The sequence below is a fragment of the Dunckerocampus dactyliophorus genome, chromosome 2 (assembly GCF_027744805.1).
Source record: "Dunckerocampus dactyliophorus isolate RoL2022-P2 chromosome 2, RoL_Ddac_1.1, whole genome shotgun sequence".
Lineage (NCBI taxonomy): Eukaryota > Metazoa > Chordata > Actinopteri > Syngnathiformes > Syngnathidae > Dunckerocampus > Dunckerocampus dactyliophorus.
This window is the reverse complement of record NC_072820.1, coordinates 19,199,495-19,225,477: the sequence shown is the minus strand read 5'-3', so window position 1 is coordinate 19,225,477 and position 25,983 is coordinate 19,199,495. Positions and strand designations below refer to the sequence as shown.

Here is a 25,983-nt window from a genome sequence, read left to right as displayed (position 1 = left end):
AATTATCAACTGAAATCAAATTTATTAACCCACGCAGGTCTGGATTTGGAGTCACACTCAAAATTAAAGTGGAAAAAGACACCACCTGTCGTCTATTCCATTTGCTCAACAGCATGTGAAATTGATTGTCAAACTGTGTTGCTTCCAAAGTGGACAGTTTGAATAACGGCGCAACAGTTTTGACTGAGTGTGAATTGAGTGTTCTCTTTATTTTTTTGAGCAGTGTATTTTAGTATTATGGCAAAACATACTAAAGATGAGAGTGTGTTGTTGGTTAGACCAAAATCTGGTAATATAAATAAATGAAGCGTGTGCTGTTTGGGCCAAAAGTTTGATTTTGATCATGCTATACTGTATGTAGTTTTGGATACAGTGCTTCATTTTGCAGGATGGATGAAGTACTTCAAAGTTTGGGTGTGTGGTTTTGTAAATTGTAAAGCGAGCATAGTTGCAAAATTGTGTTTTAGCAATTGGAAAAAACTGTCAAATTCCAGGAGCTGTGATGGAGAAACAGCATTATGAACTAAGCATCTGTTTGTTTCTGAGACATTTCCTCAGTATTCAGAGGTAAGAACTAAATGCACTGAAATGATTTTCATATCAAGCTATTGCAAGCAATTTTGTTCTAGTCACATTTATGACACAATAACAAAAAGCTCACTACAAGTGGCATGTATTTTGAGTTCTGTATGCCCGAGAAGTCATTCTCAAATGCATAAATAATGAAATAATACATGACTTAAGTTGTTTCAGTTCGCTCTCTCTCCTGACTCTACAAATTGGATGACCCAGCCTTGCTCACTGGGTCTTTTTGACTATCAAGGTACACAGACATACTTATCGGTAGCAGTCAACTTTTAACTCCGGTCTGTCACTTCAAGGCGTCTGTGTGAAACATAAACAACAATAACCATTCCTATTGTTACGGAAGTAATTGACATAGTGTTTGAAGGCAAGTGAAAAAAGGAAATGACAGGTAAAATTAAGCAAATTCCACAAAAAACAGACATACTGAAGTACTCGCTTGTGATCTAGTAAAGCAGACGCAAAAATGCAGAGTGCATTTTCCTAGCTGTGGATGAGTCCACTGACACCACTGATGGTATTTGTGTGGTCATATGATGAGTCAAAAAGGGAGTTTGTTGAAGATGCGTTGAGTATTTTGAGGGGCACCGCCAGGAATTCTGAGCAACGTGAAAAAAAAATCCCCCCTTGGAAACTTTCCGCCCTATATGGGGCCCCTGGCATAATGTGATGAGAAAAAGCTCAAATGTTGCTAGCAATAACTAATAATAACTAGGGATGTCAAATGCTAATAAAAAAATCTGATTAATCACAGTTTTCAAATCAATTAATCATGACAAATCACCAATTGCAACTATGTCTGAGGTATGCCCATTAGACAGGACAGGATTATATATTTGCATGTTTTAACAGCTCCAAATTAACTGAAAATTTCAATCAAGCTAAATGAAAATCTATTTACCTAACACTAGCTTCTTTAATAGTAGCAGAACATTTTAATTACACTTTAATCGTGTTATGATGAGCAATGAGAGGTTGCATTCAAAGACATCACGTAGTTGAATTCAGATGTTTTGAGTTTATTTTGTGGGATTTCCGAGCATGCTTAAATGTAGCAAATTGTACTTCCACATTAAGAGTTGCAAAGTGAGTGATAAGAATATCCACTTATTGTTTTTCTTTGTCTTTCTGTTTATTTAGACCACACATACAGTGTGTGTGTCCATGAATGCATTTTGCGGTAGTCAAGTGACAATGAGGAAGTGTCGTTCCGGACTATAAGCGTGTTTGTTTGGAGTTGGAGATACATATACTGTCAAAACTTATTTTTTTAGTCTACCCCCCTAAATAGCACTAAATAGAACTAGAACAGGCCCAACAGCAGTGACCTCACAAATGTTGTAGGTCTTGCCAGATGAGAGGAAGCTGTTCTACCCAACACCACCACACAGTATGTTTAATACATGCAGGACATGTTCCAGGTGGACTTGAGTCTGACTCAAAGGGGTCAGGCTGATCAGGATCAGAAGGCGCTCAGTTGGCGGACCAACGAGTCTCAACTGATAAAGACGACTCTTTAATTGGCTCAGATGGGACAACTGGAGGTGCACTCAGACTGAAATAAAGAACAGAAGGTGGATTTCCTCTCGATCCACTTAGGAGAATCTGTCTTGTTTAAGCTATTTATTTGCTCCCTCATGTCTTCTTGTCCACACAGTGAACATTTACTACAGTATATATTATATTAACTACCTACAGCATAGTGCATAAACATGACAAGTTTAATATTAAACAATGTGTAACAACTAGGTGACCTATGTGAAATATAAACATCAGAAAGGAGCATGAGGGTGATATGAAATGATATGAGAATGATGGAGTCTAATCAAATGTAAATTGTGAAGTAAAATTGACACAAAGCCTGAAAATAAACAAGAAAAGAATGACTTTTAAACTGGACACAGGCACAGACTGCAATGCAATGTCAGTCAAAGCATTTAATGAAGTGGATGTCAGAAGTATAGGCCCCAAGTGAGTAAAAGAAAATGTGTTGCTTTCTTTGGACAGTTGACATGTGAACTCAAGGCCAAAAGTATAGTCTTGACTTTGAAATCACACAACATACATAATAACATGTTAAAAAGGGTTCAGCAATGGGCACAATAATTAGCTAATTAATGAAATAATTAATTAATTACATTAATCATTAAATAAATAATTAAATACATAAACAAATAAATAAATCATTAAATAAATAGTCAAATAATTAATTAAATAGTGAAATAATTATATATGGTTTTACATTAAATGAAGTGGTATTTTAATTATTTAATGACACATTTAATAACATACTTTACTTAAAGATGAATTTATTAATTTAATTAATTAATTACACATTTACTTATTTAAATATTTATTTATTGATGTAATTAATTCATGACACATTGAATTAATTATTTAAAGGTTTATTTATTGATTGAATTAATCAATGGCACATTTAATTCATTATTTAAAGACTTATTTAATTAATTAATTAATTACACATTTAATTATTTTTTATGATTTATTTATTGATTTAATAATCTAATTACACATTTTTTAACAATATCTTTATTTTATTTTATTTTTTAAAAAAAACAAAACACCAACACCAACAAAACACATGACATTATGTACATCACACAACTCCACATGGTGTAGGTGGCTGTGCACCCCATTGCTTAATGTAGTCCAGTAAAGGTTTCCGCATATCTTCAAAGTCCTCTGTCCTCCCCCGAGTGACATAAGTCACTTTTTTCAATATGACATAGCTTGTCATATTGTCATAGATTCATTGATGGTACAGCCTTTTTTTTCCCAGAATAGTGCTATCAGTGTCCTGGCCTGCAGGAGTCCAAAGTCAATCAAGGTTGATTTATGTAAACAAACCACGAAATCTTTTGGGTTGATCCCCAATACAAAAACTTTTGCTTGGTGAGGTACATTGTTTCCAACGATTTTGGACATGGTCTGGCCCACTTCCTTCCAATATGTTTGTATTTTAGGACATTCCCAAATACAGTGAAGTTTGTTTTTGGGCTTTGAGACATGCTCTGTTCCAATCTTCCTCTAATATATTCTCCTCAAAGTCAGAGTTCCACACTTCTAACTTGTCAGTAGAGGACTCATCATCATAAGATACCAAAGTTGAATAAAACAAACAAATTTGACCATGTAATGACACATTTAATTAATTATTTAAAGATTTATTTATTTAATTTTGCCCCATTTGGTCCTCCATATCACCCATGTAATGTTCTGCACCTGCAGGTGTGTGATGTTATGTCACACATGGGTCACACACGGGTCACACACAGACAGATAGGTTTTCCACAGCTAAAACAACCTGGAGTGAAAGTGTGTGCAACATGTGTTCAGCACATTGAAAAAATATCATAATGATAAGTTTATGCTTGATCAATTGTACCCATCAAATTAGGGGTCATGTAATGTGAAACCATAAATACAACTATACATTTTTTTTTATAACAAACACTGAATGGGTCAAATTAATCCCATAGGAGGGTTAAGTGATTAAATATGCTTTCTTTACATGTACATAGAAGCAGATTAACATTCTGTAAATGAGTGAGAGGTCTCACGTGAGTTGAACATTTTTATCATTTGAATTTTACAATATTCCACTCTGTCACGGGTTATCTACATGTTATTTATATAAGTTGTGTTTGTTGGTCTAAACGTGTTTGTCTTTAAGGATAAGATAAACCTAGTACGTTGAGCTCCAGCTGGTGGGAAGCTAAAGCTGTGACCGTCATCATCCTCATGTGTTTTTTTAAAGTAGTTTGTCTGATGGGTGTGTTTTTACTGGTAGACAAACATAATGTTTGCTAAACAGCCCGATTGTTGGCGTGAACGTGCAACGTGTCAAATAACTTATGTCCACAGCTAACAAACTAACCACTAATAACTAACAACAGTCAACAACACGCTTGTGTCTCAAGTGGTGATCGCTTCAATAAAACTCGTGAAAGCATACCAACAATTTTTAATAATAATAATAATACATTTTATTTATAGAGGGCTTTTCAAAAACTCGAAGACGCTCTACATGGTAAAAGCAAACAAACACAAGTGTACATAATAGCAAAATAACCAGTTAGCAGGTTGTAAATAGTTTAGTTTTACATGTTGAAGTGGTATGAGCTGGAAAATGACAGATAGCAACGTTGACTCCACTGAAGTGGTTGATATTATTGTCAGCCAATCACAACGCGACCGTTGCCTTGGCACTGCCCCCTTCATTCTCCATCGTCTCTTCGATTTCCCGCAGTTCTTGAAGGCAAACCAAGACCTGAGCAGTTATCGAAATACTTTGGATCGAGAGACGCCAAGCAGAGGCACCAAGCAGCGGAGACGAACGTAGCGGCTATTTCGCACGTAAGCTGGTTCCGATAGTCTAAATGCTCGTTTTAGACCGCATTGCCAGCCGCAGACGAAACATGGCGGCGAGGGCGGCTCGTTTCCGGGTTGAGAGCCTTTGTGCACACGGCACTGGGCTGGTGCCGAGCGCATAAAACAACGTGCTTGTGTTTATATGCTGACGGCGGGAACGAATTTGACGTCTGACAGTCACACTGCCCTCCAGATGTACACAAAATGTTATTTTGTTCACATTTACTGGCAAATGTGAGGGAGGCCGAGCGAGGGCCCGCGGCCACCCTGCTGTGAAGTGCAGTGGAAATTAAACACTGGAGCTAGCACTATGCTAACGGACCTATCTTACTGAGGACGTGAGGATACTTTAGACATAATCGCAATATGTGCGTCTACTTGCTAAAAATGCATGAATCACATTTACAAGTGTCTTTCTACTGAGGATGAGCAGCCGCTTTAGTCTAATAATTGGACGCCAGGCTCTACACAGAAAGAGTGCGGTGTAAAATCTGTTCACCACCATTACGTTTTTTATTAATTCTAGCGCTTTAGGTCCTCTTTTATTTTGAAAGTATGTTGTTCATTTCATGGCGCAAAATGACACTTGATATCTGGACACTTGATATGTGGTCATCTCCAATAATAACTTTCAATGTTTCATCGCAGATTAGGTACAGAAGGACAACCAAAATGTCACATGTCTAAAAAAAAAAAAAAAATGTTTGTGAGCTTTTCATGTGACATCCTCCCTGCTGTGCTGCAGAGATGTTTTCTGAGGACTCGTGGCGGCTCATAGTGGTCCTGTTGTTCCTCCTCACCGTGTCCTTGTTGGCTGGAGACAGGTTGGTCGCTTCGGAATGCAGCACGCCCTCTGTGCACGTTCTCTCAGCTGGGATGGACATACAGAGAGCGGAGCAGAACCAGAAACGACATCTGGAGGCTCTGTTCAATAGGTGAGCACATTCACGGACCGACAAAGTCATCAGAGTACAGAAGCTAAGCCAGACTTAGGGGGTATACGGCAAAAGTGGCTCAACAAATCCGGTCTTTGTGCTCAAGATGCAGCTCAACAAAATGTAAGTTCCCAAACAAAGTTAAATGGTACTGCAACGGTCGTTATCAACTTACTTTGTCAAGTCCAGTTCTCGGCTTTGTGCTCAGTGCGCGTTCACATAAAAAGGTGTGTTTGATGCCATATTATGCTATTTCCGCTCAAAAGCAAAGCGATCCCAGCCAGTGTATTTTACACAAGATGAACAAGTGATTATTATAGAGAATTATGAGGAGTTGAAAAAGATTATTACTGCCAAAAGCAACACTGTCGCCACCAGTAGATCGAGGGAGGACCACTAGCAGAATAATGCCAAGCGTGTAATTGCACAAGTTTAACACTGATTATTGTACTAATACCCTACTGGTCTCTTCTATTATCAACGCTCAACATTGCACAACTTTGACATATTAACACTTATCCATTTAAAAAATAAATAAATTGGCGCATCAACTGTCTTTTTTTATCTTTAAAATATGTCTATTGTTTTCAAATTTTACTGCTCTAAATTATAAAATACTGTATCTCATTGTGACCACGAGACAGCGGTGTTGACGTGTTTTGTGGCAACCTTTTTCCTTTGTGTCTATTTCTTTTTTTTGTTAGAATAAAGAAGTGATTTGTTGCAGTTGATTTATGCCTCAAAGTTTTTATTCCTCCAGCAAATATTGTAATATAAGAAGACTAATGGGCTGAGTACTCATGCAAGGACTGCTGTGACATATACATCGGCCGAGTTTATATTTCATATTGCATTTTATTCCTGATGCTCCCCTCAAAATGTGAGCAAATATAGCACATTCTCTCAGCTGAAAATCTATATCTGTTATGGAGAATTTAATCAGGGAATGCTAGCGAATCAGTGTGACCTCAAAGTAGCCACTCGTGCCGTAGTGCTGCCCGAATTGCCCGTAGTGCTCCCATGTCCACCGGGTTCTCAATAAATGATGACACCATCTTTGAATGAAACAGCAGTACTTACATAGCCAATTTTAAGTGTGGACATAACCTGGTTAGGACGAGGTTATGAGTTTAGCTTAAGTTACCATGGTGATATAGATGCTTTAAAAGAGCGCTGCCTTCGTTGAACCGGCAAGCCTGGCTTTACACTCGACACACCTTGCTCACCCACTAAACTCGCTTTACAGTATACCCCCTTAGTCTCTGTTCCACTGACTCACATGTTGAGCGATATTTTAGGTATGGACAAAATGGGACCATTTCCCTGGCGGGCCTGAAGCTCCTCCTCCATAGTGTGGGCTTGGACCGCGTGAGGAGCGTGACCACACAACACCACCATCATCACAATGACCATGACCATGACCATGACCATGGCACATCGCATGAACCCTCTGACAGTTCCAGAGAGCGTCAGAGGCGGAGCACGGATGATGTTCAGGAGGCTGATGCCAACTCACAGTTTGTCAGCAACGCCTCTGAAGTTCAACTGCTTGCCAGAAGTCAGACACACGCAGTGGGAAACCGCTCGGATGACCGTGATCACAGGGATGATGACGGTCATGAATATCATGATCATGATGGCCACGCTAAGGCGCATGAAGATGGCCACACTCATGATCACATTGATGACCATGCCCATGACCATCATGATCATGAGGATAACCAGGTCCATAATTATCACGACTTGACAGGTGGCCACATGGACCAGGATATTGAGGTGCGTCCACAGGTCACGTTAGCTTCGCAGCTGTCAGTCACCATAGCAACAAGTTTACATGTGGTTGTCTCGTCGTCAGTGTCTGAACGCCTCCAGTATCCTCTCCTCACATGGGATGACACAGGAGGGGGGCGTGACCCTGGCTGACTTCACATACCTCTGTCCCGCCCTCCTCCACCAGATAGACGCTGGTGCCTGCATCCTCCACAAAGGCAGCGGTGAGTTTCAGTATGTGGGCCGTGAGGCGGCGCCACCTGACAAATGTTTGTTTCCTCTTCAGACCAGACACATCGTGGACTCGATCAAAGCAGCAAGGACATCTCAACAGGTGAGCTTGTCAGTGCAATGTGGTGTTTGCACACCCCGCTAACCCGAGTGTTTTGCGTGTGGCAGCGTGGCTCGGCGGCTTTGTGTCCATTAGCATCATCAGCCTCCTATCGCTGCTGGGTGTCGTCCTCATCCCTCTCATGAACAGAGTCTTCTTCAAGTTCCTCCTCAGCTTCCTGGTGGCGCTGGCTGTCGGCACGCTCAGTGGCGATGCATTCCTGCACCTCATCCCTCATGTGAGTGTTCACCAGGCAGCATCTTTTTTCCTGGTTTTCACATCATGTGGGCAACCCTGCTCTTGTCCTCTAGTCTCAAGGCGGACACCAGCACCAACATTCAGGGCTGAAGCATGCGCACGGAGAAGACCTGGACGCCGTGTGGAAAGGTCTAACGGCTCTTGGTGGTGTCTACTTCATGTTTCTCATTGAACACTTCCTCACACTGGGAAAAATGTACAAGGATAAAAAACAGAAGGTCAGAGGGATGTTTGTCATTGTCATGGTTTAGTGTTGACACACACACACACACACACACACATACACACACGTGTTTGCTGTGTGCAGATGCAGAAGAAGCAGAACCACAAGGCAGACCCAGAGAAGCAGCTCGCTCTGGAGGATGACAACATGCTGACAAGCCAAGGTAAAATCACGTGATGACCATGTGACCTGCTTCTTATTCAGGAAGTGGCTTGAGACGCTCGTCTCGTCCCCCAACAGATACGGAGACCAATGGTGGCGGAGTTTTCGCCGATCGTGCAGACGCAGAGGACGACGGAGTGGCAGAGGAGGAACAAGTGATGCTGCAGGCGTCGGCGACATCAGCGCATGGTTACACGGCCGACGACTGCGAGAACAAATGCCACTCCCACTTCCATGACACCGTGGGCCAGGCAGACAGCTTACATCACCATCACCACGACTACCACCACATCCTACACCACCACCACTCCCAGAACCACCACCCTCACAGCCACGCCCACTCCTACCCTGAGCACCACTTCCAGCAAGCGGGCGTTGCCACGCTGGCCTGGATGGTCATCATGGGTGACGGCTTGCACAACTTCAGTGACGGCCTGGCCATCGGTGAGCCTCTGACTACCTGTTCATGACTGACTACCTGTTTGACTCCCTTCCAGCTCATACCAGGTCAGCATTGCAAATGAGAATCTGTTCTCAATTGCCTTACCTGGATAAATAAAGGTTGAAAAAAAGAAATGAAAAAAATGCGTTCTCGCTCAGGAGGTGATTGATGATTGTTGTTTGATTGGCAGGCGCAGCGTTCAGCGAGGGGCTATCCAGCGGCCTCAGCACGTCAGTGGCAGTTTTCTGTCATGAGCTGCCTCACGAGTTGGGTGAGTTTCATCATCACGGGTCTGGAGGTCAGCAGAAGGACTCTGCCAAGGGAAAGATGGGAAGATGGCCAGTTTGATTAATGGCTTGATGGGTCTCCCAGGTGACTTTGCGGTGCTGCTGAAGGCAGGAATGACGGTGCGTCAAGCCATCCTGTACAATGTGCTGTCAGCCATGATGGCGTACTTTGGGATGGTGACGGGTATCTTGATCGGACACTACGCAGAGAACATCTCCATGTGGATCTTCGCCCTCACGGCAGGACTCTTCATGTATGTGGCGCTGGTGGACATGGTGAGTCAGTCAGCTGCAGGTGACTCTTTGCCATCGCCAGCTGGCCTCTTCGCACTCGCGTGCACACGCACGTGCATGCCTTCACTGCCAGCTGCTATGAGGAGAAGACATGTACAGTGTTGCGCCCCAGTGGTGTGATGTTGTCAACACTTGAGATCCTTTTTCTGTGTCCTGCTGACGCCACCCCTTGTCTCTTCAGGTTCCGGAGATGTTGCATAATGACGCAGGCGATCACGGCTTCAGCCACTGCGGCTTCTTCCTGCTGCAGAATGCCGGAATCCTGTTGGGTTTTGGCATTATGCTCCTCATCGCCATCTTCGAACACAAGATCCAACTGGACCTGCGATTCTGACAGCGAGCTGCCCAAATTCCTGCTGCATTCCAGTGTTTTTATTTGTCCTCCATGAGAGGTCCAAGATCACTTTCTGTTACTTCTGTTACTTTCTGTTGTTGATACAGGAAGATGGGTGTCACTCAACACTAGAACCTTTCTATTACACCTGAAAGCATAGCATTGTTTGTGTCATCCGCCCACCTTCCGGAGTGGCTTGACATACGCAGACAGACGGTTCTTTATAGAACTTCTTCCACAAAATGTGATTGGACTGTCAGAGCCAACACAGTTTCATCTGGTTTGACTGTTACACTCTGTACTTTTTAGTCCCACTTCCCCACTTCCTTGCGTGGTTATGGTTATGGTTCTGCTCACAAAAGATCATAATAGGTCAAACATTTTTTTTAAAGTTTATGTTAATTTATTTTTATGTTTGAGTGATGTCTATTTTTGTCTTTGCGACAAAAAGGTCCAAATGAGAAGGTTCTAGTGGCTTTGCAGAGGTTACAAGTCAATACATGTAAATGCTGTCACTACTTTAAAGTCCAAGTGGACCCGTCCTCCATGCTATCTGCTACTCAAAGTCCACTTTGACTGCACAGCCATTTAAATCGGGTCGGACACACATTCCTCCACACAAATAAACATTGGCTCCCTGCCTGAACTCCACCCAAGACTCGTATTGCTTTTATGGACCCAGACAGAGCTCTACCGGTTCTGGCTCTGGTTTATTTGTCGCATTGAGTTGACCTTGAGATGGTTCCCAAAATAACAAACTTTACATGTTTTTACTGCATGTGATCCAGAGAGAACATGTGTCTTTCTTTCAGGGTCTGGAGCTGCTGAGGAATAATTCCTCTCAGTCCAGTTGGTCTGGGCTTGGTGTCGGAGCTGCAGGAAGAACCCATCAACATCTCAGGAATGTATGGGTCAAGGTTGATGTCAAGGCCAGAAGAACCAGTCCAGTCCAGCATAATTTCTTTACATGGTGTCACATCATGGTAAAAGTCAATAAGGGTCTGGTTGGAGTGGTAATGGTTTGAAGCGGTCCTGCTCGCCACTGTGCACTAAGTGCACATGTGCACACACTTCTGTCGGGTACATGCTCAACGCAGAGTCCACATCCCAGTCTGTTCTCTGCTGGTGAGACGAACACATGCAGTTGTCAATCATGTCGTAACGCCCAGTGAACACTTCATTAGGTACACGCGTTCTTAGCTCAAAATTTCTGGTTCTGGTTGCGTAACTACTTTGGACCACTTTGTCCCAACTGAGCATGTTTTAAAGGTCAAATGTGATCCACTGGCACCAGAACCTTTAAGTCCAGTAGAAGTTGTTGGATCTATGTTGTAGAACATGAACGTGTACCTGATCAAGTGCTTCAACCTTAAATCATCATCAAACTGACCAGAGAGCGTGGCAGTGCCTCCTTGTCGAGGCACTGGCAGTAGGCGTGGACATGGCAGTGGACCACAGCCCATACGACAGCGAAGAGGACACAAGCCATCACAACTAGTGTGACCACCACATTGGTGGGACTCTTCCAGGTAGCGTGTGCACCTGCAGACAGTGGACAATCAAGTCATGGACGCGCTCAGCATTGGTCACTTCATAAGGTGCACGGGCACATTGGAATGCTACAGGAATATTTTGCTGACCTTGTCAAAATATTAAGCACACTTTCAGCTCTGATATCCTTAGCAGATGCACCTAATGAGGTGTCTAGGAAGCACATTTTTGTGATATTTATACCCCGCCATTAGCCCGAAGTCAGCTGGGATGGGCTCCAGCTTCCCCGTGACCCTCTAGACAAGCAGTATAGAAAGTGGATGTTTGTCAAGGGGGGCTGCATGTTGGCCTCAGTGTGCATGGTTGTCTATATGTGCCCTGTGATTGGCTGGTGACCAGTCTGGAATGTACCCTGCCTCTCACCAGTCAGCTGGGATAGGCTCCTGCTTACCCATGACCCTAATGAGTACAAGCGGTATAGAAAATGGATGGATGGATGATTGTCACAGTGCTGATGAACCTTTTATGGGCTCACAGTGGATTTCGGTGCTGCCGCTTTGGATTCGCCCCTCCAAAACCATCCAAGCTCTGATGCAGTACACCTCCCCATCCTGCAGGGCGGCCACGTGTAGAACTTTCTCCTCTGCTGAGATAGTGTAGACGTCCATCTGATGACACAACGAGAAGTCACACAAGACGTTCCTAACATCTGGTTGAGGAGCTGATCTTACCTGGGCCTCGTTGCCCTGCTTCCACACCATCACACTGATGGAGGCTGTGGGCGGGACCTGGTCAAAGGTCACCTGGAGGGCATGGCCCGGTGCAGAAACCACCATGTGGGGCACCGTCAGCACAGCTGTACACAGCACATAAACACGTCTTAGAGCTTGTAGAGCTCCCTGTAGCACAGGAAGCCTTCTTGCAACTTGCAACTGTAACCATTGCAACATGAGGCCTTGTTACATTGTCTCTCTGCGTGGGATTTGGTCTTACTATCCTTCCTGTTGAAAGCCGGACTGAGCTGGGTCCACGGTGACATCTCTGACTCGCACTCTGCTCGGACGCGGATGTTGTAGTCCGAGTCAGAACCCAGGTCGAAGGTCAAGTCACAGTGAGCGTGTGTAATATTTTGGCACTCGGGGACGTCCAGCCAGGTTCCGTCCAGGATCATCAGCTCAAACTCGCTGGAAGACAACATGGACTCATGTTTTAGAATCTTCTTGGGGATTTCTACTTCAGCCAAAAAAGGGGCAAACGCACATCGTCCAAATGCTCCAAACACACAAACACCATAAAACACATGCAACGGGAAAATGCAGCAAATTAAAAATGGTGCTATCACCTAAGCGCCGCAGGACCAAAAACAAATGCAAAAGACAGATATCCCTCAAGTCCGGCGTCCCTGGTAGCCTGGCTAACTTCCGTTTTGTTCCTTGAACTTGCAGCATTTCTCTGCATGCATATGATTTCATGCTGAGCACATGAGCCCCAAAGGGGTGTGTTCCCACCCATCTCACTGCCACTTCAGCCTCCTGCCCTCAGGGAGAAGGTACCCGAAGCTTTCGGGCCCGTACCATAAGACTCGCAGCTTCATTCATCAAGATGTCCCCTGCCTCTGGACGGTAACTCACCCAGTCAACAAGTACTACCTCTGCTGTCTTTTGCACAGTCTGTCTTTTTGCACTGCTAATATTCAGTCTGTTCAGTGATTTTTTTTATTTCATTTTGACATTATTATTATTACTTCTTTTTTAATCTTATAGTATTTCTTTCATTCTTTATTAGCTCCAAGCTTAGTGAGACAAAATCGGTGTCTCAATTCTCTGTATTAAAGCGGCAAACTATATTAAATGTTGCTTAATGTTCTTATCAATTACAGTAAAAGCATTGAGATTAAGAAATAGGATAATATTTTCATATTCACACTTGTTAGTAGACGATAAACACTAATATTTACAGGCCCGTAACCAGATTTTTTTTGATGTGGGGGAATGCAGGTGACCAATGCAGGACAGGTGAGCGTCGACTTTGGTCACGGGATAATCATGTCTCATTACTAACAGTTCTGAGCACTTCCTACAGCAATTTGGATTCCATTTTACAAAACAAAAAGTGTTCCAATTAGTTGTGATGGTATTGTATATTGGTTGGCTAACCCTTTCTAATTCCCCTTAAAATTATTATCTTCACATTTTATCATTTGTTTCACAGGTGCGCTGATATTCATACAATGAAATATTTTGTAATCCAATTTACAATACAGGACAAGTTAAAACTCTCTTGAATTGTGAATCTTGAACACATTCAACCTTCTTTTGCATGATGTCCCTGAACACATCTCACGTGGCCAACATGGCTGCTGCTGCACAGCCTGCAATACTAAATGAGGCCCAGCAATTAGCATTAGCAAAGTAGCAACAAGTAGAAACAGCATATTGAAAGCAACATAGTCACAATGACATAGAATATTACCTGTAACAACAGTTTTACAGAGGAATGACAGGTGATAATCTACATTGCACATGAATGATTCCAAGTTAGTTCAACAAAGAAACTGCATTAAAGTCTATAAAAATTCACTCAACAGTGCAGACTGGCTCTTTCCAATTAGTGAACACTATCAAATGCACATGACATTGTATATGACAAAATATAAACACACAGTAAACATTACTCATGCTAGATGCATGCATGGATGTTGGATAAGATAACATCCATCATGGACAACACCTCTCACCCGCTACATGACACTGTGGGTTCCCTTAGCAGCTCCTTCAGCAGCAGACTGTTCCACCCACGGTGTAAAAAGGAGAGGTTCCGCAGGTCCTTCATACCGACAGCTGTCAGGCTCTACAACACCTGCACCACCTGAACCATGTGTCACTATGTATTCTTTACTTGCGTATCTTGCTTGCTGCTGTAACAAGTGAATTTCCCTGCTGTGGGATTAATAAAGTACTATACATACAATGCCACTATTCACCAGCAACAGGCGCTGTTGTAACACTTCTGCCATTATTTATCACAGCACATCTCCGTTACAATTGCACACCTTGATAGCAGCTTTTTATTATTATTATTTTTTTTTTTTAACCAAGCGGACCTTGGGGGGTTCGTTCGTTCGAACCCCCCCCGGTTACGGGCTTGATTTAAAATCTTTTTTTGGAGGGGGCGGAGTATCTAAACCTGGCTATGTAACTAGCAACTTAAAGCTGACACAGAACTATAACAGATTTCAAAAGCAGGAAAAAAAGTGTCCTAAATTACATACATCTTTTGTAAAAATGGAAATGAAAATTAAAAATTAAAAAAAAAATTGTCAGTGCAGTACAAGCATGTGGAGGGCCCGATGGCTAGGTTTGCCTTGGGCCCTCAAATGATTAACTGCGCGAATGTTTACAACTCACCCCTGGAACTGGACAGAGTAGAGCACTGCAGTACTGCAAGAAACCTGCAGGGGGCGCCAGCTGAGAGTGTGTCGCATGTTGGTGGACTCCATTCTCACCTGACCTGGCGGCGGCAGCATCAGAGCATCTGATGACGACATAATGCAATGATATTTATTTCATGAAGACAGCGTACAATCATGCTGTCGTTTTACGAACACGTTTGTACACAAACAACAGAACCCTTTTAGCATGTAGCTAATGCCAGCATGGCTAAGGGTAAGGTAATATATGTTTCTGACCTGATAGGTCTTAAATAATGTGACATCTTAATAATAACACATTTGTTTACCAGCATGCTAACATGCTAATGTTATTAGCATCCTCTTCCACTGCATCAAAAGAATCCAATGCAGTGATGTGTTGTACTCAGGGTCGTTTCTAGCTTTGTAAGCTTTGTAAGTTGCTGTTTGGGGGTCCCTAGTTTGTCAATCTGCAATGAAGAGTTTCCTAACCCTTTCCTAATCCTATTTGCGGCCAATATAATTTAACAAGAAAACTAAAAAACATAGTCAGGTACAACAACAATAGAAAAATCAGCAGTAATTTTACAAGAATAAATTCAAATTACTAAAGAGAAAAAAATTATCTAAAAGTTAACAAATCAAATTAATTAATTATTAATTAAATTAATTAATAAAAAATTAATCTAACGAGAAAATTAATAATTTTACGAGAATAACGTAGTATTACGAGTAGGTCTGTCACAATAATTGATAAATCCATTAATCAAACGATAAAAAAAAAACGAAGTCGATCATTTTTGCCGGCCTCGACAAATTGACATGCATGCAACCATGTTTGTTTTCCTCGTCTCTCTTTCAAGCTGGATGACAAGAGGGTTCACTCTACAGCAGTCTGTGCGCATTGGTGCACAGTGGAATGACGGGAGAGCGTGAACCCTCCTCTCTTCCAGCGGGGCTACCTTGGCTAGCAGCAAGTTAGCCTCGTGAGCAAGCATACGCTTACATGAATGAAGGCAATAAGCGATGGTTTCTAAGGTGAATGCCACAGCCCCAGTGTGGGAAAATTTCGGTTTTAAACACAATGAACAAGGTGAGTGCATGAACACAGACAAACCGATATGTCGCATTTGTTCAAAATTAGTGACGAGAAAGAAGGGGAATACGACCAACTTGTATGCATACCTAAAACGGAGGTGGAAAAGGAGCCTTTGTCTTGACACTCAGTGTCACTCCCTACATTACAAAAGAAATGCAACACTTCGGGAAATGTTAGAAATGTTTGACAGACAGTACGAATTGCCTGGGAGAACGTACATGTACATGTCGCAAACAGTAATTCCTGAACTGTATAACCGAGTGAAAGAAGACGTGTTGAAGTACATCAGAAACATTGCATTTTACTCCGCCACCACAGATATGTGGTCCAGCTCAAATATGACCCCCTACATTTTTTTAACAGTACACTACATAACTGCATGTGTGTGTTTTTTATTGGAGTCTTTTTTCCTTAACAAAGACAGAGTTCATTTTATTTTCATTGAGTTATTTTGTCTTTCTTGTCTGTTTAATTTATTATGTTGTTTGTTGAATTTATTTAAAAGCTAAAAACAATGTTAAATACTCTTGATGAATTAAAGTTTATTGCTTTTGATACAATATACGCTCATTATTATGCCATGTAATTAATGAAAAAATGCCTGTGTTTTTTTTTTTCGTTGCTTGTAGTACTGAACGCGGTGCTTTTGAAAAAAACTACAGTGAACAAGGCTGACAGATTATTTCCCTGTTTGCCATCACTGGATTTTTGCATGAATCACCAACTTCACACAGTATGTTCTGTTAGTGGGTCTTTTACTTTTGTGATCAAAAACATAATTTGAATCTCAATTTTGAGGCTGTTGTGTGAATAGTTTTCAAATAAACTATAATTATAGCAACTTCTAATCAATTATAGTATAGATAGTATAGATAGGATACAGATCATTTAGATGGGTGAGCAGATACAGATACAAATACAGATATAGATACAGATACAGATATAGATGGTGGTGTACTCACTCATCCCTAATGAATATACTGTATATGCTATATAGATACAGCCATCCATTTTCTTATCCTAATTAGGGTGGTGGGGGTATGCTGGAGCCCATCCCGCCAGGTCGCCAGGGCACATATAGACAAACAACCATCCACACTCACATTCATGTCACATTCAGACAATTTAGAGTCGCCAATTAACTTAACATGCATGTTTTTGGAATGTGGGAGGAAACCGGAATACCCGGAGAAAACCCACACACGCACGGGGAGAACATGCAAACTCCACACAGAAATGCCCAACAGAGATTTGAAACCAGATCTTCCGATCTCCTGACTGTGACGGTGTGGCCAACATGCTAACCCCTAGGCCACCGTGCGGCTATTTACGCACATATTGACCACAATTAGTTTCAAAACAATTTCAAATATCATAAAAATGTTTCACTGCAATTTATTTTGATAAACATGCACCAGAATCACCTGTCTGCCCTGTTGGCATGAGAGTTAAAACAAGACTGCCAACTCCACTGCAAATGAATGGAACAGAGTGTAGTACACTATCTGCAATGATGGTGAGCAAGAGAGGTGGGTGGACAATAGTGTACAATGTAATCAGTAGCTCTGAGCTGATTATAAAATACAGTTATACGCTGTGCATACACTTTGATAAAATGGATGAAAGTTATTTGGTGTATAAATATGTAAATCCATTGCACTGCATTAAATGACTTACATGTAGACGTCAATAAAAAACTGAGCAGCAGTATGAAAGAAACTTTTTCCTTCTTTATTTTACTTTTTTCTTCTTTACAGTGTGACCAGCGCTTCACAATCAACATACAAAATAATAAAAAATCATAATAATTGTAATTAAAACATTGAAAAATAATAATAATTAGGATTTTTTAAATCCTTCCTTACAGTGTTACTAAGGCTTAACAGGCAACATTATTATTATTATTATTATTATTATATATATTATTATTTAGCATGTATATAATTAAATAACAACAAACAGCATAACCTGCAATCTCCGTTCGGCATCTCTGTTCATGTTCTCCCCGTGCGTGCGTGGGTTTTCTCCGGGTACTCCGGTTTCCTCCCACATTCCAAGAACATGCATGTTAGGTTAATTGGCGACTCTAAATTGTCCATAGGTATGAATGTGAGTGTGAATGGTTGTTTGTCTATATGTGCCCTGCAATTGACTGGCGACCAGTCCAGGGTGTACCCAAAGTCAGCTGGGATAGGCTCCAGCATCCCCGTGACCCTAGTGAGGATAAGCGGCATAAAAAATGAATGGATGGAAAATAGCCTACAAGTGTGGGTAGGCCTCGACATGGCATCATTCATTACCATTCCTGTAATCCATTAATTACCATTCCAGTAAATAGATTTTTACAAATCTGGTTATTTGTTCATTGCCATAAAGAACAACAGAAATTTTATTCAAAAGTACTTATATTATATTGATATTTAACTGCAAGTATTTACACAATGCAACATTGTGTAATTCATACCGTAATATCTGTGACCTGTGTGTCTGGGCCTTTAAGGGGCGAGGCCTGGGATGTGTGCTACTTCACAAGCTCGAGAGACTAGGTGTGGTAGCTCAGGGTTAGCAGGAGAGTTGAGAGTGTGTGGGTGTTGGGCCTGGGTTGTGGCCGACAACAATGTTATTTTGTTGTTTCCCGCTGTTAATAAAGCAATTGAAGTGCATCTGCGACATGAGTCTCTCCTTCACCACAACCAGGGGCGTTACAATACATTTGATTTCTATATAATCTAAATCATCATCATCACTGACTTATCATTAATTCAACTAATCACCCAGAAAAACTAATTATCTTAAAGCTATATTGTGTGGCAGTCCCACATAATATACACTTTAAGTCTTGTCCACTGTCCTGTTGATTTACAACAACCAGTGTTATAAATCTACAACATTTTTATGACACATACCTGTCTTTGTTTTTGGGGAACTAGAAAAATGACAACTGTAGTCTTTTGGACTGTCTACTAGACCAATTAATGTCTGAGCAGTGTACAAAGGACGTGTTTACAATGTAATGTTTCTGGATTCCGCTCACCATCATGATGGCCAAATCTGCGCAGGGCATACTACAGAAGTGGATGCCTAGTCGGCGGCCCTGTTTTAACTCTAGTGTCCTTGCTTGCGCATGACCAGATAAAAGTATGTGTCTTGTGTTGATGTTGACTTTTTTCCTAATTATGGTGAGAATGAAAAATAGTCCGTAAAATGTGTAGTCAATTGACGACAGCTCGTCACAGGCTAAGACAGCGTGTGTGATAGCTGACGTGTCAATCTCATTCGACTTTGTGGCATGTTTGTTTACACATTTTGCTCACTGCCTCTCTGGCGGCAGTTAGCCAGCTCGTTTTTTTTTCCCACGGGCGAGTTACAGGTGGTTTTCACGTTCATGTAAATTCTTAAGTGTCACTTGACAATCTTGCTCTCTTGTTATCATAATAATACTTATGGCTTGTCTTGAAAGCACTATATGTGTGTCTAAGCAGTTCAACATAAACACGCAGTTTGTCCAGCTTTCGACAGTGATGCTATCACAGGGGGTCTCCAACAGTTACGTCGTTTGCTAGCAGTAGCTCACCAGCTGATGTTGAGGAGTTCACCAAAGAAAATTTGCTTCACCTCTTAGTATTTTTATAAGTGTTCGATTCAAACATGACACCTATTTAATGACAAATGAGCACACAGAGTGGAGATGTGCTTTGGAAATCAAGTACAATTTCAATATTGTTAGTCACATAAAACACAAATAGCTCACCTCTCCTTTCTTTTTGTCAAAGTATCTTTAATAGTGCTGCAAGTTGGATACACCTGTGCTATCATAACCCTGGACGCTGGATTTATACTGTTTATACAGGACTGATATCTATAACAAATATATTTAAATTGTTATTTTGTTAATTGTGTTATTTTGAACAAAAAAATATATTATTGAACAATTAATTTCCCATGTTTTCGTTTTACTCTAAAACAAGCATCAAATTAAATTTAGGTTTGTGTCAAATAGTACAGAATTTTGTACTTTTGTACTAGTCACATAGTAATTTAGACTAAATAGGTCAGGTCACAAAAAAGGCTTGACATTTTAGATTCACTTTAAGTGCTCTCAGCAACTTTGCAACAGTTGCAATGTTCTCGGTTCTTGTTCTGCTGGTTGTTGAAAACAGTTAAATAAATAATTGATTCTTATTTGTCATAATAAAAAAAAATATTGCAGATGCAGCAGCGGCATGACACAGAAGCAACAGGCCCATGCAGCCACCACCGTAGCTTCAGGAAATCCTTGGGGACACCCTGATGTGTACATGTAAACTGTTTCCTGTCTGTAATATGTTTTAATGTTGTGCTGCTGCCACTTGGCCCAAGTCACTCTTGCAAAAGAGATTTTTAATCTGAATGAGTTTTTAACCTGGTAAAATGAAGGTAAAATTAAAAAAATCAGGTCTAGACATCAGAGACAGGCTGTGAGTACAATGTCCATCCATCCATCCATTTTCTATGCCGCTTATCCTCATTAGGGTCGGGGGAGGCAGGTATGCTGGAGCCTATCCCAGCTGACTTTGGGCAAGAGGCGGGGTACACCCTGGACTGGTTGCCAGCCAATCACAGGGCACATATCGACAAACAGCCGTTCACACTAACATTCATACCTATGGACAATTTAGAATCGTCACCTAACCTAACATGCATATTTTTGGAATGTGGAGTACCCGGGGAAAAACCACACACGCACGGGGAGAACATGCAAACTCCACACAGAAATTCCCAAGCGGAGATTTGAGACCAGGCCAGGACTGTATGGCCAACATGCTAACCACTCGGCCACCCTGTGACCCGTGAGTACAATGTGTGGATTTATTTATTATTACAGTAGTTAAAATGACATAGTCAAATGCATTACTATGGTAGGACATTATGGCTAATAAAGTAATTCATCAAAAACACACAAAAGCAAACGTGGGACTTGAGTTTTTTCTTCGGCATGACTTTCTGTTTTGACTTTTATGTCATGCCCATTTCCTATATTTCTCCTCCTGTGGCAACTTGACGTTCTGTTTAATACGTACTGGTACCTGCCTGATTATTACCGCAGTTTCGTTTGCATGTGTTGCTCTATGTTTGCTTGCTTTTGCTTCATGGCACTTTCTGGACTTTTTGCCTCTGCACCATGGTAACTTTTGAACCTACACTTAAATTAACATACAAAACCATGGACTCAGAAAAGGTTTGTGTGGACACAAGCCGGGACAACACAGACCACAGGGGAATAAAGCATAGCAGGGACAGATCATAAATACCGACGTTTTCAGATTTTCTCACTGTGGAATCCGTTTTCAAAAAATACCGTTTCAGGGCACCCAGAAAGCTGTTTGCGAAACGATAAAGTACTTTGCCATTTCTGTGTTGCTAGGCCCTCAGATAAGGCTGAATATGCAGCTCTGGGGCCCCTTGTCGGCATGGGAGCAGTCGCCTTGTTTGCCTATAGTGGGGTCAACAACTTGCGGCTCCGGAGCCGCATAGGGATGTTCAGCGTCTTTGTTGTGGCTCCCTTCGCACATGCTCAAATATTTAACACGCAAGAGGGGAAAATGCAGGTTTTTGAAAAGTCTTAATATCTGACTTCTTGTAAGACCATGAATGCATCTTGACTGAGTGGTGACTAGGGATTGGATGAGCGCAAGAAAGTGCAGAGGAGCCGGTGTTTGCCTGCCTGCGTTCGTTGAGACATGACAGAGACGTCTTTTCAACACTGAATATATCACTCCAAAAAAGAAACATCTCAGAATCTCTGCCAACCATGCTGGCTTACCTATATGCTTACAAGGTGTGAGAAGTGAGCAAACAACAAAAAACGTTGAAAGACATTTTCTGAAAAGTAGTAATTTATTCCAAAGGAGACCTACACTTGCAACAGTGGTCATCCATGCAGTCCAGCCCTGCGCACGCCGGGCTCGAACCTGTGACCACATAAATCCACTGACTGAGCTTTTAAGTTGAACAGCGTTAGCCAGCGAGAAACAGGCAGTTGACATGTGCTGCGACACTTAAGGCGTTTAACCAAGGTGCTATCACAACTCCACCAGTTGACATCTGTTACACATGGACGTGGCGCTTTTGCTTGTTTCTTCTGTTGTTGTAACAGGTTAAATTAAGAAAGATTAAAAGTTTATAAACTGTTAGGTTTTGCGGCTCCAGACTACATTTCTTTAGTGAGTGAGGGAGCAAAATGGCTTTTGATAATAAAGTTTGCCGACGCCTGGCCTATTGCAAGAGACAGCCCTGATTGTACTCACAGTGTATCAGATCCATGTGGAGCAGCACCAGTGCCAAGATCCTTCTCATAAGCATAACCGTCATCCTCGGAACAAAATAATTCACATGCTCTTGTCAAGTCATGTCCACCATGTTTACACTGTGAGAACAACAGTCAATGTCAGACAAACGTACAACCTCCTCTTGACTGAAAAGTGTGTGCTGTCCCAGGTTCAAGCCGGTGTGTCCAGATGCTGAGGATGGATTCTGGTCTACAGAACCGGTCGGACCAGTCGGTGTCTCCCTCGAGGCGTCAAATTGCTTCCGCCTCCACCTTGCTTTCTCCAATTATGACATCAGCCACTGAAGGCAACAACATCTTTCTGAAACATCCATTTCCCTCTGTGTTGTTGTTTTGGCGTCCTTCATGTGCTTGACTGTTGTTCTTTTCAGAGACACTGATGACTTACAATCAGAGGTGATTCTACAGACTATTGGGGCCCTAGGCAAAAATTCACAGGGGGTCCCTTTGCATAGAGCCACTACTGTAGAAGTTCAAAGTTTGTCAGCCCTCGGGGGACCCCAACTGGCCTGGGGCCCTGAGAAGTTGCCTGCCTTGCCTGGTGAACAAGCAGAGCCCCTGCTTACAATAATTCAGACCTGTTCAACTTTGAACTCCTGCCAGAATAAATCATTGACTGTGGCCAACCATAAAACTATAAAACACACACACATACAGAAGAGCTTGTGTTGTTCATCTTGATGGTGATGATGATGTTCTGCATCACATGATTTTGACGTATATGGTGGACCGGGATGTCCTTATATGGACATTCACTTGCTTGGTCAGGTTTTTTTCACATTCCTCATAAAAGGTACTGATGAACAACAACTCTTGAGCTGACCTTCTCCATGAAGATGTTGGAGCAGCTCTTCATCTGGAGGGTCCAGCCTTGACGATTCCATGGCATAGGTGAGCCATCTTGACTCTCTGCTATGATGATCGGTACTGAGTGGGGGGGGGCGGGGTCTGCACTTTATGGCCCCCCCCCCATTCCCCGTCAGAGGACAAAGTCTTCTCCTATCCACAGAAACCCAACGCCTTCACTGCAGTTTGTCGTAAGTTCCTCGTTTCTTTGGTCTCTCGTTTGGGCACAGCTGAGTTTGAGTGAGACGATGTCGACGTCTGTGGAGGCGACCGGCTTCGTCATGTGCATTGTCAGCTGGCTTATCACCGGAGCATCACTGGCTAACGACTACTGGAAAATCTCCACCGTGTCGGGAAGCGTCATCATCTCCCAGAGGCAGTTTGAGAACCTGTGGCACTCCTGCGCCGAGAACAGTGCTGGCATTGCTGAGTGTCGAGATTTCGAGTCACTGCTCTCTCTGCCTGGTAGGTGGGCTCAAACTGGACGCTGAATAAGTTCTTCTTAGATGAGATAACAATCAAGTGTCCACTATGTAGGGCATTTGGACGACACAAAAAGTAGACCAGCAGCCAAGAGGGCGCTCTTTCTTAAGGTCACAAGTTTTCTACTGGAAAATTTTCTCCTTTAAGTTATCTAGGTGTTTTCTTCCTTCTGTAGTTTATTATGCTTTACCTATTTTACACAAAGAAGTGGTAGACGTTGTTGGTCTTCCTTTCTGAGGGCTAGCTGCCCAAACACTGCATAGTCATAAAGGGGTGCGGCCCAAAATTTTTATGATTACTGTCAATTATTAACCGGCCTTGTTACCGCCACCATCTTCTTTCACTCAAACTACTGACGCCCTCCTGTAGCCTTCACTCTCTAGGATCTCATGTTCTACTAACTGAGTCTCCACGTTCTCATGTCAAGGCTCTCATGTCCTACTACTTGATTCTCCAGGTTCTCATGTCCTACTATTTGAATGTCCAGGTTCTCATTGTCCTCCTAGTTGATTCTCCAGGCTACCATCTCCTGCTAGTTGACTGCGCAGGCTTTCATGTCGTAGTAGTTGAGTCTCCAGGTTCTCATGTCCTACTAGCTGACTCTCCATGCTCTCATGCCCAGGCTCTCATGTCCTACTGATTGAATCTCCAGGCTCTCATGTCCTCCTAGTTAAGTTGGTAGATTCTCATTTCCTACTATAGTGGATCCACACACATTAACAATTCAGCAATCACATCCCGGTAAATTTTAGGATTTTTGATTTTTTTTAAAAATTATCAGAAAAAAGGCATTTTTTCCTGCAGAAAACACATGTCATTCAGCATAAGTCGGTAATAATTTATAAATACCTGATAATACAGGTAAAATGCACATCTTACATGTACCACCCTTAAAAAAGCTTATGTCTTTCTGAGTCGCTGATCATTTTTTTGTCAAGCATTTAGAATTCACACTTTGTTCAACGGATCTTGAACGCGCCATAGCTGCTGTGAGATGCAAAAGTGAAACTTCTACTCAACAAAAATATAAAACGCAACACTTTTGTTCTGCCATTTTCCATGAGCTGACCTCAATGATGTAAAACTTATTCCATGTACACAAAAGACATCTGTCACTCAAACATTGTTCACAAATCTGCCTAAATCTGTTAGTGATCATTTGTAGTTCATAAACCACCTCGCAGGTGTGGCATATCAAGATATTGATTACACAACCTGATTATTGCACAGGTGTCCCTTATAGGTTGGCCACAAGAAAAGACCACTCTAAAATGTGAAGTTTAATAGTATGAGGGTCCGAAATCATCAATAAAATGCCCCTATGCTGCAGATTGAGTGGCCAACGTTGGTGGGGTTAGGGTGTAAGCAGGCGTAGGTTATGGACAACGAACACAACGTCAAGCAAGCAGGTGGGTTTGGAGGGAAAGGAGCGAGCCGTGTGTAAAAAAAAAAGAAAAAAAGACATTAGTCAAACTAGTTGAGTCTCCAGGCTGTCATGTCCTACTAGTTGACTGTTCTGTAGTAAATGTTGCAAGTGCTTTCAGCAGGTAGTTTGTTGTTGTTCTTATTGGCCTGATGTGTGGTGTCACGATAGAAACATGTTTACTTACCGTATGGTACAATTCAGGCATCATGTAACGTGGTCCTCGCTGCTTAGGCCACGTGCAGGCGTGTCGGGCACTGATGATCGTGTCCCTGCTGCTGGGCCTGGCCTCCATGATCATCTCCCTGCTCGGACTCAAGTGCATCAAGATCGGCTCGGCCAGCGACACGTCCAAGGCCAAGATCGCCGGCACCGGAGGCATCCTCAGCATTCTCGCTGGTGACAGTGCAAAAACACTTGTATCTAATAAAGTGGTCATGCAAAGAAATGTCACGTGATGCAATGTCTTTGCAGGTCTTTGCTGCATGATCGCATGCTCCTGGTACGCCAGCAGTGTGGTGCAGGACTTCTACAACCCACTATACGTCGGTGTCAAGTCAGTTCACACACATCAACAACAACACTAACATCACGTTTGCGTGTTGTTTCACTCTGACATGTGTTAGCAGGTTTGAGCTGGGTGTGGGCCTCTACCTGGGATGGGGGGGTGCCTGTCTGGCCATATTGGGAGGTGGCTTGCTTTGCTCCGCCTGCAGGAGGGCCTCGGCTGGCGGGAAGAAAGGGTACGAGTCACACACTTTGATGTCGCATGACAATTTTGCTTTGATGCCCTCTTTTGTTTTCAGCGGTTTCTATGGAAACAGTCAACCGCAAAAAGTGTACAAGCCTACAGCAAAATCAGAGGCGGAGTCAGCCAGAGCTTACGTCTGA

General features: G+C 42.4%; 3 protein-coding genes across 6 annotated transcripts; 2 read left to right on the top strand and 1 right to left on the bottom strand.

Moving 5' to 3' along the window:
• The first annotated feature begins 4,795 nt into the window (after positions 1–4,795).
• Positions 4,796–10,664, top strand: slc39a6 (solute carrier family 39 member 6). 2 transcript variants are annotated; one of them, XM_054767329.1, is made up of 12 exons: positions 4,796–4,962; positions 5,723–5,912; positions 7,211–7,688; positions 7,768–7,906; positions 7,969–8,016; positions 8,082–8,251; positions 8,325–8,489; positions 8,579–8,657; positions 8,735–9,100; positions 9,289–9,369; positions 9,471–9,661; positions 9,861–10,664. In XM_054767329.1, the coding sequence occupies exons 2-12, from the start codon at positions 5,725–5,727 to the stop codon at positions 10,011–10,013; spliced, it is 2,058 nt and encodes a 685-aa protein (XP_054623304.1). In that variant the 5' UTR covers positions 4,796–4,962; positions 5,723–5,724; the 3' UTR covers positions 10,014–10,664. The 2 variants fall into 2 exon arrangements, 1 of the variants encoding a protein (XP_054623304.1); XR_008569505.1 differs by lacking the exon at positions 9,861–10,664 and having other exon boundaries at positions 8,735–9,163; positions 9,471–9,536.
• Positions 9,388–14,451, bottom strand: crfb16 (cytokine receptor family member B16). Of its 3 annotated transcripts, none has more exons than XM_054767334.1 (6): positions 14,242–14,451; positions 12,498–12,688; positions 12,236–12,360; positions 12,025–12,172; positions 11,404–11,555; positions 9,388–11,135 (listed from the first exon to the last, which is right to left on the bottom strand). In XM_054767334.1, exons 1-6 carry the CDS (start codon positions 14,334–14,336, stop codon positions 11,004–11,006), a joined length of 843 nt encoding a protein of 280 aa, XP_054623309.1. In that variant the 5' UTR covers positions 14,337–14,451; the 3' UTR covers positions 9,388–11,003. The 3 variants fall into 3 exon arrangements, with proteins under 3 accessions (XP_054623309.1, XP_054623310.1, XP_054623311.1); XM_054767335.1 differs by having other exon boundaries at positions 9,388–11,132; XM_054767336.1 differs by having other exon boundaries at positions 12,040–12,172.
• Positions 14,452–23,434: 8,983 nt separating this feature from the next.
• Positions 23,435–25,983, top strand: cldn15la (claudin 15-like a). The gene is made up of 5 exons (XM_054767337.1): positions 23,435–23,651; positions 25,327–25,491; positions 25,567–25,648; positions 25,722–25,835; positions 25,899–25,983. Exons 1-5 carry the CDS (start codon positions 23,435–23,437, stop codon positions 25,981–25,983), a joined length of 663 nt encoding a protein of 220 aa, XP_054623312.1.

Bases quoted from the DNA above. Each gene is read 5' to 3' on its own strand.
- slc39a6 (XM_054767329.1), top strand. From the start codon at position 5,725: ATGTTTTCTGAGGACTCGTGGCGGCTCATAGTGGTCCTGTTGTTCCTC. The intron at 5,913-7,210 runs GTGAGCACATTC...GCGATATTTTAG, and splicing joins CTGGAGGCTCTGTTCAATAG to GTATGGACAAAATGGGACCA. The intron at 8,490-8,578 runs GTCAGAGGGATG...TGCTGTGTGCAG, and splicing joins ACAAGGATAAAAAACAGAAG to ATGCAGAAGAAGCAGAACCA.
- crfb16 (XM_054767334.1), bottom strand. From the start codon at position 14,336: ATGAAGGACCTGCGGAACCTCTCCTTTTTACACCGTGGGTGGAACAGT. The intron at 12,361-12,497 runs GTAAGACCAAAT...TGCTGTGTACAG, and splicing joins GGCTTTCAACAGGAAGGATA to CTGTGCTGACGGTGCCCCAC. The intron at 11,556-12,024 runs GTTCATCAGCAC...CACTGTCTGCAG, and splicing joins CCACTGTGAGCCCATAAAAG to GTGCACACGCTACCTGGAAG.
- cldn15la (XM_054767337.1), top strand. From the start codon at position 23,435: ATGTCGACGTCTGTGGAGGCGACCGGCTTCGTCATGTGCATTGTCAGC. The intron at 23,652-25,326 runs GTAGGTGGGCTC...CTCGCTGCTTAG, and splicing joins GTCACTGCTCTCTCTGCCTG to GCCACGTGCAGGCGTGTCGG. The intron at 25,649-25,721 runs GTCAGTTCACAC...ATGTGTTAGCAG, and splicing joins CCACTATACGTCGGTGTCAA to GTTTGAGCTGGGTGTGGGCC.